General features: G+C 39.8%; 2 protein-coding genes across 10 annotated transcripts in view; one reads left to right on the top strand and one right to left on the bottom strand.

The window, feature by feature from the left end:
* Nucleotides 1–5838, bottom strand: part of CPSF6 (cleavage and polyadenylation specific factor 6) — a gene marked incomplete at its 3' end in the record, with an annotated part of 32127 nt that extends 26289 nt beyond the window's left edge. For all 9 annotated transcript variants that reach the window (XR_014026758.1, XM_081330176.1, XM_081330175.1 and 6 more), the window contains exon 1: nucleotides 5675–5838. Coding sequence is in view for 8 of the 9 variants with exons in the window: in XM_081330176.1 (XP_081186302.1) it covers nucleotides 5675–5734 (60 nt within the window). The remainder of the gene's footprint in view (nucleotides 1–5674) is intronic.
* A 96-nt stretch (nucleotides 5839–5934) lies between these two features.
* The window catches only part of CPM (carboxypeptidase M), a 41403-nt gene continuing 28139 nt past the window's right edge, over nucleotides 5935–19198 (top strand). The window contains exon 1 of the mRNA XM_081330184.1: nucleotides 5935–6198. Coding sequence (XP_081186310.1) covers nucleotides 6127–6198 — 72 coding nt within the window. The 5' untranslated portion in view covers nucleotides 5935–6126. The remainder of the gene's footprint in view (nucleotides 6199–19198) is intronic.

Below are 19198 nucleotides of genomic sequence, written 5' to 3'. Positions count from 1 at the left end.
CTTAGAGACATGGTTCAATGAGATTAGAAATGAAGCCATTATGCAATAGTTGATTGCCTATCAGTACAAAATCACCTTTATATTTCATGGGTTAAATTTGTGGTTTTGTCTCACCCTTCTAAATTAACAGTTTATAATATAACACCTAATAGCTATGAACCTAAGCAGATGTCCTACAGTTGCAAGAAAAAGTATGTGAACCCTTTGGGATTACGTGGAGTTTTGCATGAATTGGCCATAAAATGCGCTCTAAACGCCATGTAAGTCACAACAATAGAAAAACACAGTCTGCTTAAAATACTACTACACAAACATTAGCTGTTGTCATGTTTTAATTGAACATAAGATGGAAACATTCACAGTGCAGGGTGGAAAAAGTATGTGAACCCCTAGCCTAATGACTTCTCCAAGAGCTAATTGGAGCCAGGAGTGAGCCAACCTTGACCCCAATCAGTGTGATGATATTGGATGTGTTGCTGACAGCTGTCCTGCCCTTTAAAAACACACACCTATTTTGGGTTTACTGGTCTCAAGAAGCACTGTCTGATGTGAACCATGCCTCGCAGAAAAGAGCTCTCAGAAGACCTACGATCAAGAATTGTTGACTTGCATGAAGCTGGAAAGGGTTACAAAAGTATCTCCAAAAGCCTTGATGTTCATGTGTCTACGGTAAGACAGACTGTCTACAAATGGAGAAAGTTTAGCACTGTTGCTACTCTCCCTAGGCGTGGTCGTCCTGTAAAAATGACTGCAAGAGCACAGCGCATAATGCTCAATGAGGTAAAGAAGAATCCTAGAGTGTCAGCTAAAGACCTACAGAAATCTCTGGCACATGCTAACATTTTTGTTGACACATCTACAATAAGGAAAACATTAAACAAGAATGGAGTACATGGGAGGACACCACGGAGGAAGCCATTGCTGTCCAAAAAAAATATTGCAACACGTTTGATGTTTGCAAAAGAGCACCTGGATGTTCCACAGCACTACTGGCAAAATATACTGTGGACAGATGAAACCAAAATTGAGTTGTTTGGGAAAAACACACAACACTATGTGTGGAGAAAAAAAGGCACAGCACACCAACATCAAAACCTCATCCCCACTGTAAAACATGGTGGAGGGAGCATCATGGTTTGGGGCTGCTTTGCTGCCTCAGGGCCTGGACGGATTGTTGTCATTGATGGGAAAATGAATTCCAGAGTTTATCAGGACATTTTGCAGGAAAATGTACGACCATCTGTCCGCCAACTGAAGCTCCGCAGAGGATGGGTGATATAACAGGACAATGACCCAAAGCATACAAGTAGTTCAACAAAACAATGGCTTCAACAGAACAGAATACGCCTTCTGGAGTGGCCCAGTCAGACTCCTGACCTCAACCCAATTGAAATGCTGTGGCATGACCTTAAGAGAGCGATTCACACCAGACATCCCAACAATATTGCTACACTGAAACAGTTTTGTGAAGAGGAGTGGTCCAAAATTACTCCAGATCGTTGTGCAGGTCTGATCTGCAACTACAGGAAACGTTTGGTTGAGGTTATTGCTGCCAAAGGAGGGTCAACCAGTTATTAAGTCCAAAGGTTCACATACTTTTTCCGCCCTGCACTGTGAATGTTTCCATCTTATGTTCAATTAAAACATGACAACAGCTAATGTTTGTGTAGTATTATTTTAAGCAGACTGTGTTTTCCTATTGTTGTGACTTACATGACGTTTAGAGCGCATTTTATGGCCAATTCATGCAAAACTCCACGTAATCCCAAAGGGTTCACATACTTTTTCTTGCAACTGTACGTTTAGATAAAGGTGATCTCATGGCCAGGTAACCACTACTTCCTGCATCTGTTCCTCAATTCTTCCATATCTAGCCTCTAAGAAAACCAATTATTTAATTTTAATATACAAGAAATTATTCAGATTAGATGGCAACTTGCAAAAGCAGCAGTTATATAACAACCATAACCAGATATCCTATTTTGAACATAACTTTTGCAGCAATTTTTCATTTACATTTTCTTTCATTGATTTTAAATGTATCAGATCACAAATTTACTAAATGCATACAAAGCAAAAAACTAAGCCAAATAGAAACTTGTTAATACTTCAATGAAAAGCCACCAAAAATATTCAGGGGTCTAGACTACAAAGTTGAGAAAACTTTCTGGAAGAACACCAAGCTATTTCTATATTGCTGCCAAGAAAACTATACTGAATCACCAGAAGTTGCGCTCAACTTAAGGAAGTATTTAAATTTTAATTGTATTATTTTAATTTAATTAACAATAGTTTTCATCAAAATTTTATCCACTTCTGGTGCAGAGCCCCAAGCCTGCCATTCAAAAATAGGGGAGCTCTCAGACTGAAAAAAATTGCATTATCTTTGCTTAGCATAATGTGAAGTCAGCCATCCCTTCCAATTACATTTGGCAAAAACAACCATTCCTTGCAAAAAAAGAAAAATGTACCATACTCAACTTCAAAAAGAAAAAGAATGTATCCAAAATCTATGTATCCTTTAAACATGTATTAATGTTAAGTGAAACAAGGAATTTACAGCATTCCTAATAAAACTACGTATTATCATTATAGGTGTAAACTACCAGAAGACAGAATGATACATAGCTTAGCAAATATACAATGGACCCACCCACCCCAAAATAAAGTACTTACAATCTGGTTCCAAAGTTCTTCACTGCTGCCCTCCAGTCATATAACCACATTTCAGGCAACTTGTTCTCACTTAACAGTCACTTGCAGTGTCCCACAGTCACATGACTGTGACTTATTTTTGCCAAAAATTGGCATTTACTTCCAGTTTGCAGCAAAAATGTCCCATAGAGAACAATGAGCTCACTTAATGACTATAGATTTGCTTAATGACCACCATAAAAACATTTATAACACGTGGGTGACCTGCTTGATGACCATAATATTTTACTACTGTAATGGTCAGACTCTATTACAGTTGTGTCGAGGACTACCTATGAGAAATTTCCAAGAAGGAAAAAGATTTAAATTTAAAACACATTCCCAAAAGTAAGTTTACAAATGAAAATGGAAAATCACATACAGAAAATATTTCTGTATTTTTTAGTCAGCACTACAAAACAGGAATGATAGCTGCAAGAAATGCGTCTATTGTGGTCAAACTTCCAAAAAAAATCCCCCCTCCCCAACCAGCAGCATAGACAACTTTTCCTCAAGAATCCAGTTACTCTGCAGCAAGAATAAAAACATTAGAAGAAGAAGAAAGGCAGCCCAGTAAAAGGATGCCTGAGCAGGAAATGGAATTTGTTCACATCACCTCACACGCAGGCAAAAATGAAAGTAGAATCCAAAAGAGGGTGATATTTAATCTTTTTTCATTTAATACAAAACAGACCATAAGGCAGGGGTGTCAAACTCAATTTCATTGAGGGCCGCATCAGCATTGCGGTTGCCCTCAGGGGGCCAGGTGGGTATGGCCAGCTCTACATCATTGGCATCAAGGGTACCTATGGGGGCCTGGGCAGGACTGGGACAGATCTGAGGGTCTCTGGCAGGAGGAGGGTCTCTGGGCCAGGGCCAAGGCAGTGGGGGCCATTCCCTCATTGTTTCCAGGATGGCTTTGCGGGCCACATGAAACCACTTTGCGGGCCGGATCCGGCCCCCGGGGCCTTGTGTTTGACATGTCTGCCATAAGGGGACTGAATCCTTGCAGAATATAAAATACATCCACAATCAAATCCCAGAAGGATTTGACTCATTTGGTATATCTTTAAAAGCAGAGTCGAACTGACTTTTGGAACTAAAGCAGGAAACACTGTCAGGCATTTGACTTCTTTAATTTTGTTCTTTAGATTCACATGAAGCAGTCAAGCAGAGCTCATAAATCATCAAATCAGCAGTAACCTCATTTGCTTCTGCAGGAAAATCTAAAGATGAAAACTTTTTAGTGGAAATAATAAGACAATAGAAAATCTCTGGGCATTCTCAGGAATCATCCCACAAACAGGAATACCGATTCCTGTGGCATGGCTCCAACTAAAAAATCCAGAGGACAAATGAGCTAGATTGCTTGTTTTATTTCAGGATGACTGTAAAATTGCTCCAGCAAATCAAGATTTCTCTCAAAGATGCACTTGTAGTTACTTCTAACTGGAGTTGAGAAGCAAAGAGTAGCTATAGATGCTGATCGTTATTAAAAGTAATATTACACAGCATGTAGTTTTTTCCACACTGACATGCCACTCATTATACGTAACTGCAGCTACAATGCTAAAACCCCAGTACTACTATCAAATCTCATTGAGGACCACCGTTTTACATTATCTGCAATTGCAGTGATGACTATATAAACATTCCTATTCTTGATACAGCACATTTAGAAATCTCTGGTACAAAGGCCCAAGATACAGAGATGTCCAGGAGCTAATCATTCATTCAATATCTACAAAACTTCCTACTAGCACAATTATCAGCCCACTCAGTAAGTAACATTTCAGGAAGTCTAAGTGAAACAACTCAGGAATTTAATCCCAGCATCTTCAAGAAGTTACAGACCCTGGGACACTGCAACTTTAAAATATGGAAGAAAACAAGCAAAAATTTCAAAGCAGTTAAAACATAAAACAGAATTATATTTTGGGGGGCACTTTTAAAAAAGAGCACATTGCTTTAAAATAAATCTCCTATGATAAATGTTTAAAACAAATCTCCTATGATAACATAGGAGGAAAAAAAAGAATAAATGACTCAATATCCCAAGCCAGAACAGAGCCAAATTTATCAGTTTTACATCATAGCATGCTATTTAGTGCTATCATTGACTGGGAACACAATTATGCAATCGAACCGTTTTACCATTCTGTCCCATTCTACCGATTTCAAAAATGAAAAATTATTTCCCCAAACGTGTAAAAGACACCCATTCAATCTTTACGAATTAATAATCTGAGGAAGCCGATGCTCCTTAAAAAGTAACGGAAATGTCATTCTGGCATAATCGAGTTCATTATCAAAACTTGCGCATCGAACGTTGTTGCCATCATTAAATTTGGTGCAAAAAGAAAAGAGGGCACCACCAAAGGAACCGCAAACTCTTCTTTGGGGGGAAAAGGAGTTACTTTTTATCCCCTACAGGTTGAAAGCGATCATCTTGATGAATCGGCAACAGACAGGAAGGCCGTGGAAGCACTCTTTTTTTTTTGGCGGCTTATAAAGGGAAGGCTGCCGTGTTTTTGTGCCGCGGTGTTCTAGCTTCCCTCTCCTTAAGGGAAGCAGGCGGAATGGGGAATACACAACGCGGTGTCTTAGGGGAGAGACTCCTCCTTCGGCTCATTGTCTCCCAGCGCTTGGGAGCCTCGTCGAGAAAAGGGAAGAGGCGGAGCGGAGGGGGGGGGGAAGAAAAGGCGCATTCTAGGTACGATGCCGCGCCCCTGTCGTGCGATCCTCCGGGCGCCAAGCACAGCCGGTGTGCAGCCACGCCACAGGCCAGGCGGGAAAGTCGCGCGGCACCGCTGGTGAGCGCCACAGCCAACAATGGCGCCGGCTTCCCCCTGCGCTGAGAGGCCCGCACTAGCCAGCCACGCTCCGCCACTCGAAAGCGCAGGCCTCTCCCCCTCCGCGCAAGTGCCATTTCTGGCTTGGAACGTTCCCCGTGGAAAGCCGGCCGCGCACCATTTCCTACCTGGTTAAACTCCTCTCCTACATCGGCATAAATGTCTATGTGGTCCACGCCGTCCGCCATATTCCACGGCTACTGCTTCGCCTCGGCCAGCCCCTCCTGGCTCTCTACAGCTGCCGCAGCCAGCCACCGCCGGAGAGGAGGGGGCGAGTTAGCGCTGGGCGACGTCACTTCCGGGAACTAACAAGGGAACATCCGGCGGGTAGAAGTGCGGATGCTCCGAAGGACCGCAAGGGTGGCCACGCCCACGCGGCGATGGAGGAGAGTCGTCGCCTTGTCCAAACGGCTACGGAGCTTCTCAGTCATCCAGGTCACGGTGGTCCAAAAGGCGCTTTTCCAAAAGAGAGTTTTTTTCAGTTCTGAAGAAGCTTCTTAGATGAGAAGCGAAATGTTTTCAAGGAAAAGACCAAGAAAGTCGGGTTGCCTTTTGGAAGAGCACCTTTGGGACGCTTTCCATGTCCTTTTTCCTGGCCAGTTCCACGCGGAACGAGTTGACAGCAGCCGCAGATCAGTCGATTGCCATTACGGTAAAGTCCCCTTGCCTTAGCCTTAAGTCGCGCTGCAGAGCGGCTCAGAACCACCTACCAACAGCAGAAGTTTCGAAGGTGCCGCCTTGTGCTCCGGATCTATAGATGGAGGAGAAGACAGAGGGGACGAGAATGAGTCTAAATAAATGTTTCACAAACTTGACAACTTTAAGATGTGTGGGTTTCAACTCCCAGAATTCCCTAGCAACCCATCTTGCTGACTGGGGAATGGCAGTTGAAGATCAGATATAATAAAGTTGCCAAGCCTGGTCTAAATTATACAAGTGGTCCATTTAGTTGGCAGCCACTTTCCAAGTCAGAAGGCTTTCTAAAGTCCTTACTAGTACCTGCAGTTTTCTTAAACTAGGATGGATTTTCAGATTACTAACCTTCTCTTGTTTTCAGAATTGTGTGGAGTATTCCTAAATCTTAGGGCAAAGCATAAACAGCGTTGGAATAATAAACAACTTCCCATGCATTAGCTCCTGGGTCCAGGCATCTCCCTTGCAGTTTTTCTTTATCTGATGCCCTCCAGAGGCACTGAACAACAGTTCTTTTAATTCCCAATCAGCAAAAGGAGAACCCAAATAGTCACCAAGGAAACTCAATTTGTAATTTGAAACAGCAGTAAGGATTTGAGATTATATTTCTGTAATGACTCCCTTGAGAAATAAACTCTTGTCCATTCTTTGACTGTTTTAGCTTTTGCTGGCATTATTAGTGGATAAGTAGAAAGAGCCAGTGGGGAAAATAGTAATAATAGGTAATATCCAAAGAAACACAGTGTTGTCTTTCTTTGAGGAATATAAGGTAGTTGTACATTGTATTTCACATCTAGTTTTAGCCTCATAATAAAAACTTATTAAATTGATTTGCTGCCTGACTCCCAGTGATTCTGGGCAGTTTACAATTGATAAAACATTTCAAAACAAGGAACAGAACACAAAAACACAGCCATCTGTTTTCAACTTTCTCCATTCTTGTTCCACTGATGTGCACATGCAGACACCCACACATATATATACATCTGGGGATGGGGGGTATTAGGAGTGTCAGAGAGAGCTAGTTAGGTGTGGTGGTTCAGATGTTCACCTAAGAACCAGGAGACTGAATTCTATGCCTCCACTAGGTATGAAAGTCGGTTGACTTAAAACCAGTCACACACTCATCCTAACCCACCTCACAGGGTTGTGGTGGTGGTGGGGAAATAGGAGGCAGGAGAAATTAGGGGAATTGCCCTGAGTTAACCAAAGAGGTTTTTTTTAAAAAAAAATGAATTAAAAACATAATAATACGTGTCACAAAAAGCTGGATGAATTAGAAGTTTCTACATACCTGCTGCCATCTAATGGTTGTTTAAAGTAAAGCTCAATTATAGCCCTAAGCTAGTGAAATTGCACCTCATACTGTACAAGACTTCACACACAGGTGACTCTGTCACTGCCCTCAACTTAAGTAGGCATTGGCAACTAGGCTGCACCATCCAGCAGACAAGCAGGACAGTTTGCTTCTTTTCTGTTCCTTGGTAATAACTGCTTTTTTTCAATCTCTGCAACAACCAGCAATGTCATCACCTGCATCCCTGCCCTGTTCTTCCATTGCTTGGCCTTGTATACTCAGTGGAGGAGCCAGATGCAGATACTAGATACACTATAAGACATTAGTAGAGGAGCAGCAAGTAGAGACCATTATATTGGTGGGCACACCACAGAGAGGGGTAATATGTGGGAAGAGCCCTGCTTAGGAGCTACTATTTTCTGGGCCCCACTGCAACTGTCTATACTACATCTCCTTTTAAGTTGCTCTTGATTGACATAAACCTGTTAGCACTTTCACTGCCTCTTTTGCAGCTATAAATAGTTCAGTGGGTTTTTCTATTGGTTGTTACTTCTATAAGCTGCTTTTAGTCTTTTTTTAGATTGTTATTGTTTAGATTGTGATTATTTTTGAAATTTCTATCATGAATGCAGCAAATATTTGATTTTCTTTAAAAGATCTTGTATTTCTCATTTTCTTTTACATTTTAATTTATTTAGTTGTCAATATATTGTTGCATTCATTTGCTTCACTCTTGTTTGTTTTGTTCTTTTAAACTTTTAAACTTTGCTTGACCAAATAAACATTATTGACTGAATTGTGTTTTGCCATTTTGGGCTGAACTAACTTTCCTTGTTTTCCTGGATTATGTTGAAAGTGTATGTTCAGTAATCACATCTCCATATTCTTCAAAATGATCCTCCATCATTTTGTAATATAATTATATATTCTGAAGCCATTAGGAGCTTTTTCTCTGAAAGTTTGGAAATATTTTTCCACTTAATTTTTTTTTAAAAAAACTATCTTCCCATAGTTCCTCAAGTTCGCTTTTGCATGTATTAAATGTATGTAATCTGTTCCTTTTTTAGTTTTACTCATGTAATAATCTGACTTAAATAGTTCAATCTGGTCCATTTTAACTAATTTATTTATTTCTAAGATGTCCATTTTGGTAGTTTGCTTTGATAGTTTCAACTCTTTCTTGGTTTGTGCTTCTTGCTTTTCATATTACAATTCACTTTTCTTCTCTCACTATCAGTGACCAGATTTCGTTGCAAAATTGGTCTGCCAACATCATCATATGCAGATCTACTTGTGAAGTTCTACAATCTGCTTTTGTAATTTGTATTATTTGATCAGCTTCTTCTGATCTGATTTGGGAATTTCTTCTTTTAGTGGTTTGCGTATTATTTTTAATTTTAACATTGTTAGGCTTTGCATGCAAGGGTGATTTTGCCAGCATGGCTGTCAGGTCATTGGGGTTCTTCCAACATATAAAGAGAATAATCTCCAGAAAAGAAAACTAATTTATAGAGATTTTAAAATTTTAAATTCCGCTTATGTATTCAGAATTATGAATTCTCAGATTGTAAAAAATACAGAAATATAAATTAATTTTATAATACCAAATTGTCATATATTGTTATTAATAACCAGTGGTGGGATTCATCTGGTTCGCACCACTTTGGCAGAACCGGTAGCTAATTTTTTGTTGCCCAGGCCCAGAATGGACTTCCAGAAGTGGCATTCACACATAGAACCAGTTGTTCACATATTTGAACCACACCACTGTTAATAACTTATTACAATAGATGTCACTGTAGCTAAAGTATAAGAAGCATACACAGATGCATCCTGCATCTTCCCCCAGATTAGGGGTGTCAAACTGCCAGTTGCATCATATGGAGACCACGCCCATCCCAGCTCTGGCAATGCAAAAAAAAGTTGTGATATGTCGCGACATGTCACGTGGCGAGTTTGATACCCATGCCCCAGATGAAATGAAAGATAGGAAGTTTTAATAAATTTTGTACAGAAAGTATTTTTGCTCAGGACAGTATTTGTAGCTATTTTACTAAATAATCAGGTAATATCTTAGTGATAAATCAAACATTCAGATTGTCAACTTGAATTTACTTCCATTGAAAAACTATGACAAGATATCAAAGCTACAAAATTGCTTAGCAACACAAATGGGACATCAGTTCCTTTTGAAAAGAAAGAAGGGTAATAACTGGAGGGAAAAAATAATCAGAAAAAACTTAATACAAGGCTTGATTCAAAGAGACCACATGACATATTCTCAAAATATCTAGTATGACTTGTGCTAGGTCATCCTCTTAATGAACAGTATTCTGCTTCTGCTGCTCCACATAAACAGGGAAGAGCAGAGATCTGGAGATGTCACATAATCAAAGGAACTGATTATATGAAACTGATTAACAAGGAAAATGTACGCCAGGGGTGTCAAACTGCCAGCCCGCAGGCCGGATGCGTCATGCCAAAACTGCGCCCACCCCATTGCCGGCAATGGAAAAAAAGTGGTGATACGTTGTGATACGTCAGGTGACTTTGCGAGTTTGACACCCCTGATGTAGGCAGTTGCTAAAAGAGATAACTAGCTGGGTGATTGTATTTGTAGATACTTTATCTACAGGTTTATTTACAGGTTTTGTTTTACTGTTCTACTGACACTTGAACCATTTTAATAGGAGCAATTATATTAATTTGTAAGCATATATGTCACAAGATGTAATTTTACTAAAAAAAAAATCTGCTTTCTTTGGAACATGAATCCTTTCCTTAAATTTTCTTTAAATTAAACTATTTTTATATTTCTCATCTAAAATAAGTTTCTGTTTGTAAGTTTAGTCTTAATTCATTTAGTGTAATTAAATATTAGTCATGTACAGAATATATTATGCCTGCTGTTTTAAAAAGATAAGCACTACATTCCCGATGTGCACAAAATGTTGTATACAATTATCATAAAAGAAAAACCAACACTTAAAAGACTTACAGTTATATTAATAATTTTTGGTATAAATGTGTGACCTGTTAAAAGGTGAGAGGACAGAGAAGAAAGCTTTCATTCTTAATTTTCACAAAAAGAAATCATGAATGAAGAGATGAGTCTTTTTTCAGCAGTTGCTTAAAACACATTCTAGATCATTACGTGAGTGCTGGGAGCAAAAGCTTAGTTGTGGAGAACCACAAGGTGGCAGTTTGCAAGTTCAGACACAAAGAAGGTGAAAAAAAGACTAAGGTGAGACTACATTTTAGCCCTATCATAAAAAATTATTTAGGCATCATCCAACATTAGCAAGGTCCAAACTTACAATACGTGTTATAACAACTTTATGCCTTTTGGTATCCTTATCTCCTAGCTCACCATAGTTTGCTATTGCTTTTCTTCCTCAGAGTCAGACATATAAAGCACTTTCTGTCTCATTTTCTTCCAAATTAAGTGGAAAAATGTCTATTTTGCTAACTCTACCAGTAATAGAAGGGGGGGAAATGCCCCTTCCCCAATTCTTAGCTTTCATTTCCAGCCATCCTGGAATGGCAAATGTTAGTCATCAGTTGTTAGATTTTCACCATATACTTTTACATTATCAAATTTCAGGCCTGGGTGATTGATCTTGCACCACAAACCAAGGGTATTTAAAGAGAGAGAAATCGTGTACTTCTGGTGGAGATATGGCCAACAGCTGACACACCCTGAGAGTCTCCTCTCTCTGGTCATTTTTCCAACTCAGCAACAGAAGGAACAGGCTTCCTCTTGTTTATTTGACCCTCCTGGGCTAGGGAGTGTCCCAGAATCATCCCTCAAGATCCTCCGAGATAACAGCATCAGTCTGCAAGCCGTTTTGGAAGCTGTGCTTCAGAACAGCGGGTGAGCTGAAGCTGGGAGGTAGGGTAGAAATCATGTGGGTGTTGGATAAAGCAGCCGTTTTGGAATTTATTTTTCAAATGGACACTAAGCTGTGCCCTCCATGTCTTAATTTATGAGACTAGTGTCTTTATGAGCTAAAAGAGGCTCTGTTTAATTACAGCTTAACACTCCTTTTTGAAGCTATACGCCATTTTTGAGACTCCTTTGTTGTTAAATGACAAGGAAGAGGTTTGCTGAATGCAGCCAAAAGAAGGTACTTTTTCTTTTGAAATACAAGGATAAAAGTTGTGGTTTTTAATATAGTTTTTAAAATAATCTGTAGCTCTGTATTGTGTGATGTTGGTGGTTGAAATTTTCCAATTTTCATGAACTCTGGCCAGAAAAAGGGAAGAAAGGAAAAAGAAAGAAATAAAAAAAGAAAGAAAGAGAGAGAGAAAGAAAGAAGAAAGAAAGAAAGAAAGAAAGAGAAAGAAAGAAAGAAAGAAAGAAAGAAAGAAAGAAAGAAAGAAAGAAAGAAAGAAAGAAAGAAAGAAAGAAAAGAAAACATTCTTTTGATCACTAGAGGGAACTGAAGTTAAACATGAAGACATTTAACTCTGAGCTGGAATCTGCTATCCAAGATGTTTTCCAAAACTCTATACAGAAAATTAAATATATAATAAACTCCCTAGGGTTCAAAGATTTTAATGATACAGAGAAGATTAAAAAAGATTATCAGCCCACTGTAGAAATCTATCAACCCATTGTGTCAACTCTACAAAGGCTGGATAATGCTAACTGTACCTTTGAAATACATATCTGACACCAATTTTTATTATAATGATGGTTTGAATATTAGCCTCCCAGTGCAACTGATAGAAGAGTATCAAGTAAATTCACATCCCTTAAGAGGTCAAGTTTGGGATTTTTTCCTCATGAACATCAACATGGTCAAGAATTCTTTGAGAAAAAAAAGATATGATTGACATCTTAGAAATGGAAACTACAAGGACCTGCTCCAGGTTAATTTACAATGTTTAATAGAACAACCTTTTGACATTTTTTTAATGGATATAAACAAGGCTGAGAATTCCTTGAAGTGACACTCTTGAGAGGAAAAAAAATCATTCTATGAAGACAGGCTGGAAAAAGTGACTTAAATTAATGGTTCAATTAATTAGGATGGATTTTTATAAGCTTTGACATATGTATTAAAAAAGTATTAAGGTAGCTTCATATATATACAATAAGTGCGTAAATGTATGTTCTCTTTGTTCTTTTTGTAATAATGTGAAAGCCCTAACGTAGTTTTGGGTTTGGGTTTTAAAATGAAGAAGGTGGGGGGTTTTTTGTTTTCCTTTTTATAAATAATAATTGAGTATTGCTTAAAGGTAGTAAAGTAGTTTAGCTAGGGAAGGTGTTTTCTCCCTTTAGGGTTAAAAAAAAGATTGAACATATATGTAGCGCCACCCCTGTAGGGACTACTTAAGTCCTGGGCCCTCCTGACCTCCCCTCCAAGTGGCCACCAGTTCAAAGAGTTCTCTCACAGTGCCTCTGCCTAACAGGGCACATAACACAGTGGTATTCTTCAGTCACGATTGGCAGCCACGCACATGGGGCGGTGATGGTCGCTGTCTCGATGGTGACTCACTTGGGATGATGGTGGTTGATCTCAGGCAATATGAACTTACAGGGAAGATGGTAGTCGAACTCTTAATGACAACATCTTGGCCAGAATGATGTTAATCAGCTTCTGGTGACGGCAACTTGCCTAGAACGATGGCGGTCAGTCTCTGGTGATAGCAACTTGCCTAAAACAATGGTGATCAGTCTCTGGTGACAGCAACTTGCCCAGAACGATGGCGGTTAGTCTCTGGTGACAGCAACTTGCCCAGGATGATGTTAACCCGTCTTTCATGACAACAACTTGCCTAGAACGATGGCAACCAATCTCTGGTGCTGGAAGAGGCCTCCCTTGTCCGCTCTCCTTACTCCTCTCTGACTTCACTCCATGTAATCCCTTTTCATCTCCCCCAGCTGATCCTATAAAGAAAAAAAACCCTTACCTCCCACTAAAAGATGTATGTCAAACTCTTCCCTAACTCTCCCTCTGCCTAACTTACTCCAATGAGGGAAAGGAATTAAAACTCCCCAAACTACCCTCTCTCCCTCTCTTTGTCTGGCCTGCCCACAACAAAAGAGAAAGAAACAATAAAACTTCACCTTTCCCCATTCCCTCTCTCTCTCCCCCCCTCTTTGCTCTGCTTCAGGCAAATAGCTCCAGCAAGCTACTCCCACTCTCTCTCTCTGCCTGGCCTGCTTCCAGCAAACGGCTCCAGCAACTACTCTTACCGTTTATCCCTCCCTGCCTGGCCTGCTTTAAGCAAACAGCTCCAGCAACTATTCTCACTCTCTCTATCCCTCCCCTTTCGTCCGGCTTGCCTGTAACAAAGCAAAAAAAGCAAACGCAAAACCCCCAGCTTCTTACTCTCTCTTCAGTCAGCTGGCTAAGAACGGCAAGCTCTACCAAGCCTTCTCTCTTCCTCTCTTCTATCAGCTTCCTCCTCCTATTTCTTCTCTCCTCTAAGCCACATCCCGCCGCCAGACCCATGGCAGCTGCCAGAGCTCCTCATCTTCCTGCCTAATCTGCAAGGCTCCTGCAAAGCCTCTCAGCTGGCCCCATTCTCACCCCAACTCCGCTACATATATATAGAGGATTCTCTTAATAAGAACAAAGATAAAGATTAATGAGTCAATAGATTTATATACCGTGTTTCCGGAAAGTAAGACCTATCCCAAAAATAAGCCCTAGTTTTAGGATGAGGCGCATACCTAAAAATCAAGCTAGGGGTTATGTGGAGCTGCCCCATGTGCCCTGCACCCCCTTACCATTGCAGCCAGGCTTCCCATGAATTGACACCTGCCTCGCTAGCTCCTTCTTCTGCAGCTGCCTTCACCGCTCACACACGTCGCTCCTGGCCTCCATTTCGCCTTCGGAGGCCTTCAGGAAATGCCTTTGCAGCTGAGAATGGAGCTCCAGATTGACATGTGCAACACCGCCCAGCTTCCATTTCATTATCAGAGGCTTTTCTGGAAGGCCTCTGACAGTGAAATGCAGGCTGGGGGGCACCGCATCCTTCAACCCAGAGCTCCATTCTCAGCTCCAGAGGCATTTCCTGAAGACCTCTGATGGCAAAATGGAGCCTGGGGGTGATGCACACGAGCAGCCGCAGAAGAGGTGGACTAGTTGGGCAGGGCTGTCAGTGCCGTCAGTACCGCAAGGTGAGACTGTGGAAAAGACACCCCCTGGAAATAAGACCTGGTGCCTCTTATTTTTCGGGAAACACAGTATCTTTCCCCACAGAAATGAGAAGCAGAGAAGGTAAAATTTATTCCTTTTATTTCAAGATAAGAATGTATTTAATCTTGCTTATATTTTAAATTGTTTCCAGATTTTGTGCTTGCAATGAAAAAGAAAATGAAATTTTGATTTTGTTTTTGTTAATTAGATAGGTTTATTGTTATAGAAATAATTTGTACATACTGTTGTGTAAAAGCAAAACGTTATGATTGTAATGTTATCTTCTACTGTTCTAAAGAGAATCGGACATTGGTGCTTTTTGCTTTTTTCTCACACTATCTTTTTTCTTTTCTCTCCTTTTTCTAGTTTTCTATTACTTTCTAAATTTTTCTTTGTATTTTATATTTTGACAGACCAATAAAATTATTAAACCTAAAGACAGAGAAATCAAGGTAATTATAGTAATAATCTGTGGGCTCTGGGGACTTGAATATAAAGAAAAATTGAAGTTAAAAATTGCATATTTTCAAGCAAGAGGTTATCAACTGCAGCTGGGTATTACCAATCCTTTCTGGTCTCATGCTTTGAGCTGAATCAACATCCTGACTACATTTATTTTCTATCAGTATATTCCGGAGGTTAGCAAGTGAAGCTGCTGTCATCCTTTATCGCACAAATGTAGGCTCCTATTTCTGTTGCAGAACTTGTTGTTTTCCTATGCCACGGGAAGAACAGAACAAGCTACTAGTTGTTTGAGCACTCCCAAATCACCCCACCCCCATGACTCTTTAAATGAACAAATGCCTAGAGATAGGAGCCCATCTTGTCCCAAATAGATGATGACTGAGGGGTTCAGTTTCACAGAATTCTGAATGACTGTGGCTGAATGGAATGGTCAATGACCTAATCTAGACATAACTAAGGCATTGTTTGTGATTTATTACATAAGGTGTAAGTCTCTAGTTTCACCCAATGTGCTAAAATTTGACCAAACACATGCTCAGAACAACAGAGACATCCAGCCAATGTGAGTATAGAAAATGAATTGGAGGAAGATTCTGCTCCAACTGGTCCCCCTATTCAGCAGTATTTTAACACTAGTGTCTCTTATGTGCAATGACCAGTCCGCTAACCTCAAGCTGCCTGTTCTATTTTTATGCATTTCACACCACAAGTTGTCAGTTGTTTCAGTTCACTCAAATGTCTAAAGAATTATTTCATCAATTCATATTACATTTTGTTCTTAGTTACAACTCAAGTATATTTTAGCAGACAGCAATAAAAAAAATCTCCTTAAATAAAAAGACTGTGTTTCAAAGTCAATTCTAAAAACATACCTTAAAGCATGTGGGAGTACAAATACATCATTCTGTTGCAACTCTTTAAAGCAGCTGTGTTTTCCCCCCCTGGACAGCAGTAGCTGCATGACTCATGGAAAAGATGCACCTACTGTACGTTAAAGAGTTGCATAGAGATTGCATACATACTTTCCCTTCCCTGGGATCTGCAAAATAAAAATTATTTACTAGCTTCAGATGAAAAATAATACAAGATAAAAGTCCCATCAAAGGGTTGTGAGAAATGATGGCAGCAGCAAATTTGTCAATTTTAATTTTTAATATTGGAAATATCAATAAATATAACCTATAAGAAATAAAGTGCTTTGGAGTTCTCCATAAGTCCTGAGAGAAAAATGTTTAAGAAACACACTGTTCTATACTCTCCATTTTTGGTGACATAAGAGCAAAGAGAGCAGCTTGAACTGGCAAGCCTAGACATTCAACAACTGCCAGTTCCTCTCTTGCCATCCCACACATCACCCAACTGCATTCACTTTTCGTACTTGTGCTGATGTATTCCTGCTGGTATGGAGATTTGTTGTGTGATAGTAGCTTGGCAATCAAATGTTATTCCTAAATTAGTATATTTTTCCTCTGTGATACTGCAAGGGCAATGAAAATTGAATGTAGCTCATGATACAATCTATCCAGAAGATGTAACTCATGATAACAATCACTCCAAACAATTCTGTGTCAGACAGAGCAAAGCATTTTAAAATTGTTTTCCTTAACTGCAGGTTGTAATAATAGATTTTGAAATCTGTGGTTCAGATGTCATGTATGGTTTCTTAAGAACCAACACAAATTTGTCTGATAATAGACTTAGAATTTGCAACAGGAGGCCAGACCTAGAGACACTTTTTAAAGCTAATTGTGGATACGGATATGTTAGAAATAAGCTTAATAAATAATCTGCCAATAAAATAGCTTTCAGGAAATCTACAGTATACATTTTTGGAATGAGGATAAAGAGGGAAAAAGGTAATTATCTTTTTTTAAAGGGAATCAAAGGTGTCAGTGAACAGACTAACTTTATGGTGGCAGAGATGTGTGGCCAGGTTTTTGCTGTTCAATAAATTATGAGAGGTATGTGAATGTCAAAAATTTATTGCACAATTGATGACTCATAAAATGTATGAAAACAGGCTTGCATTTTGGAATTTTATCTATGTATGAATGTTGGTCACTGAATACAATGCATCCACCATACAATGGAAGTAAAACAGTTATTAGAATAAACAGAATCCTTAGTGAATGATTTTTTAAATAATTTATGAACAAATTGATAATGTTTTAGTGATATTAAAATCATGTTAGTTGGGAATGTGAATACTCTGTACTTTTGCATGACAATAATATATGTTGGCTGAAAATCTGAATTATCTGCAAACTAATGCAGTAATGTCTTTAGGAAGTTAAAGCAGGCACAATTGTAGCTGCAGCATTGCTATCAACCCCTTTATACATGCATTTGAGATCAATACACATCTAAAAGGGATAAGGCTTTAATTGTTTGAAGATGCATTCACCACCACTAGTTTTGTCACTTGGTCAAAGAATGCAATAAGATTTGTCTGGCATGATCTGTTTTTGACAAACCCATGTTGGCTTTTAGTGATAACTTTGTTCGCATCAAGCTGTTCGCTGATTTGTTTTTTGATTATCTTTTCCAGAATCTTCCCAGGTATTGCGGTCAGGCTGATAGGTCTGTAGTTTCCTGGATCTATTTTTTTCCCTTTTTTGAAGATGGGAACTACATCAGCTCTCTTCCAGTCCTCTGGTAGTTCCCCAGTGCTCCAGGATCTTTGAAAAATATAGTTCAGGATCTTTGAAAAATATAGTTCAGAATATAGTGCATTATTTATTTCTGTTTATCTAATAGCTTTCTATGTAATTCAGTTCAGATAGATTACCTGCATTGTTGGTTCATCATCAAGTAGGTGATAGATGATCTTTCACCTGACCCTGATCCTAAAATTAGTCAACCAGATTCTGTAGCACAGGGATAAAACATTGGAATTCTTTAAGCTAATAGTCTATGTCAGACATGTCAGACACAAGGCCCGGGGGCCGGATCCGGCCTGCAAAGTGGTTTCATGTGGCCCGTGAAGCCATTCTGGAAACAGTGAGGGAACGGCCCCCACTGCCTTGGCCCTGGCCTAGAGACCTTCCTTCTGCCAGAGACCCTCAGATCTGTCCCACTACTGCCCAGGCCCCCATAGGCACCCTTGATGCGAACGATGTAGAGCTGGCCACGCCCACCCAGTAGGCCATATGCACTCTAGCCACGCCCACCCAGCAGGCCACACCCACCCTGGCCACACCCACCCAGCCCCCTGAGGGCAACCGCAATGCTGATGCGGCCCTCAATGAAATTGAGTTTGACACCCCTGGTCTATGTAGTGTATGCTGCTAAGCATACACAGGAAATACCAGCACAGCAGGGGGCTGGACAGCTCCAGGCTATAACTGCTTAGGTGGGAAAGCCTGAATAGAGTGAGTCATTGACAGCCCAGGCATGGTCAGCTCTGGCGGGAAGCCAGGGTTTAAACCTATTGGCCACCTGCACTGGCAGGAAGCCCAGGTTCAAATCTATTGGTCACCTTTCACCTGGGCAGGTATAAGAAATGCCAGGTAAACCCCTTTGTCCCCAGCTTCATCCCTGATCCAAATAAAGAAGTACTACCCAGCTCAAGTGTCCGTCTCTCTGTGCGACCACGCGACATTGCAGTCTACATTTCACAACAACTCTTAAAAGTGCTTCACATATGTCCTATTGTTCAATGCACTTGTATGTCATGCATATAATTTCAAGTGTTGGTTGCCTTAATTCATCACTGTGTGTACAACAATAATGCATTGTTTGAAAAACATTTTTTTAAAAATAGGAACAGGAATTTAGGGCAAGGCATTTACTCATCACCATCCATGTCATGGCAAGAATTTACGTAATATAGAAGTTAATTATTACTTCTGGATTACCATCCTACATTCATTATAGAGTTTTTAGTACTTTTTATTCAGTATTGATGTCACAACATATTTTAGTGGATTTGTTTGCTCTTCCTTGACTTCTGCTAATCTCGGTGTCTTTCCCTTATCTATGTACTGCAATAGAATTTATGAAGGTTTCATTTCACTTCCAGTTTATGAGGAATGACTAAAAAA

This window comes from Vipera berus (assembly GCF_964194415.1).
Source record: "Vipera berus genome assembly, chromosome: 6".
Lineage (NCBI taxonomy): Eukaryota > Metazoa > Chordata > Lepidosauria > Squamata > Viperidae > Vipera > Vipera berus.
The sequence above is the reverse complement of the archived record's forward strand: the minus strand, read 5'-3'. Positions and strand labels throughout refer to the sequence as shown.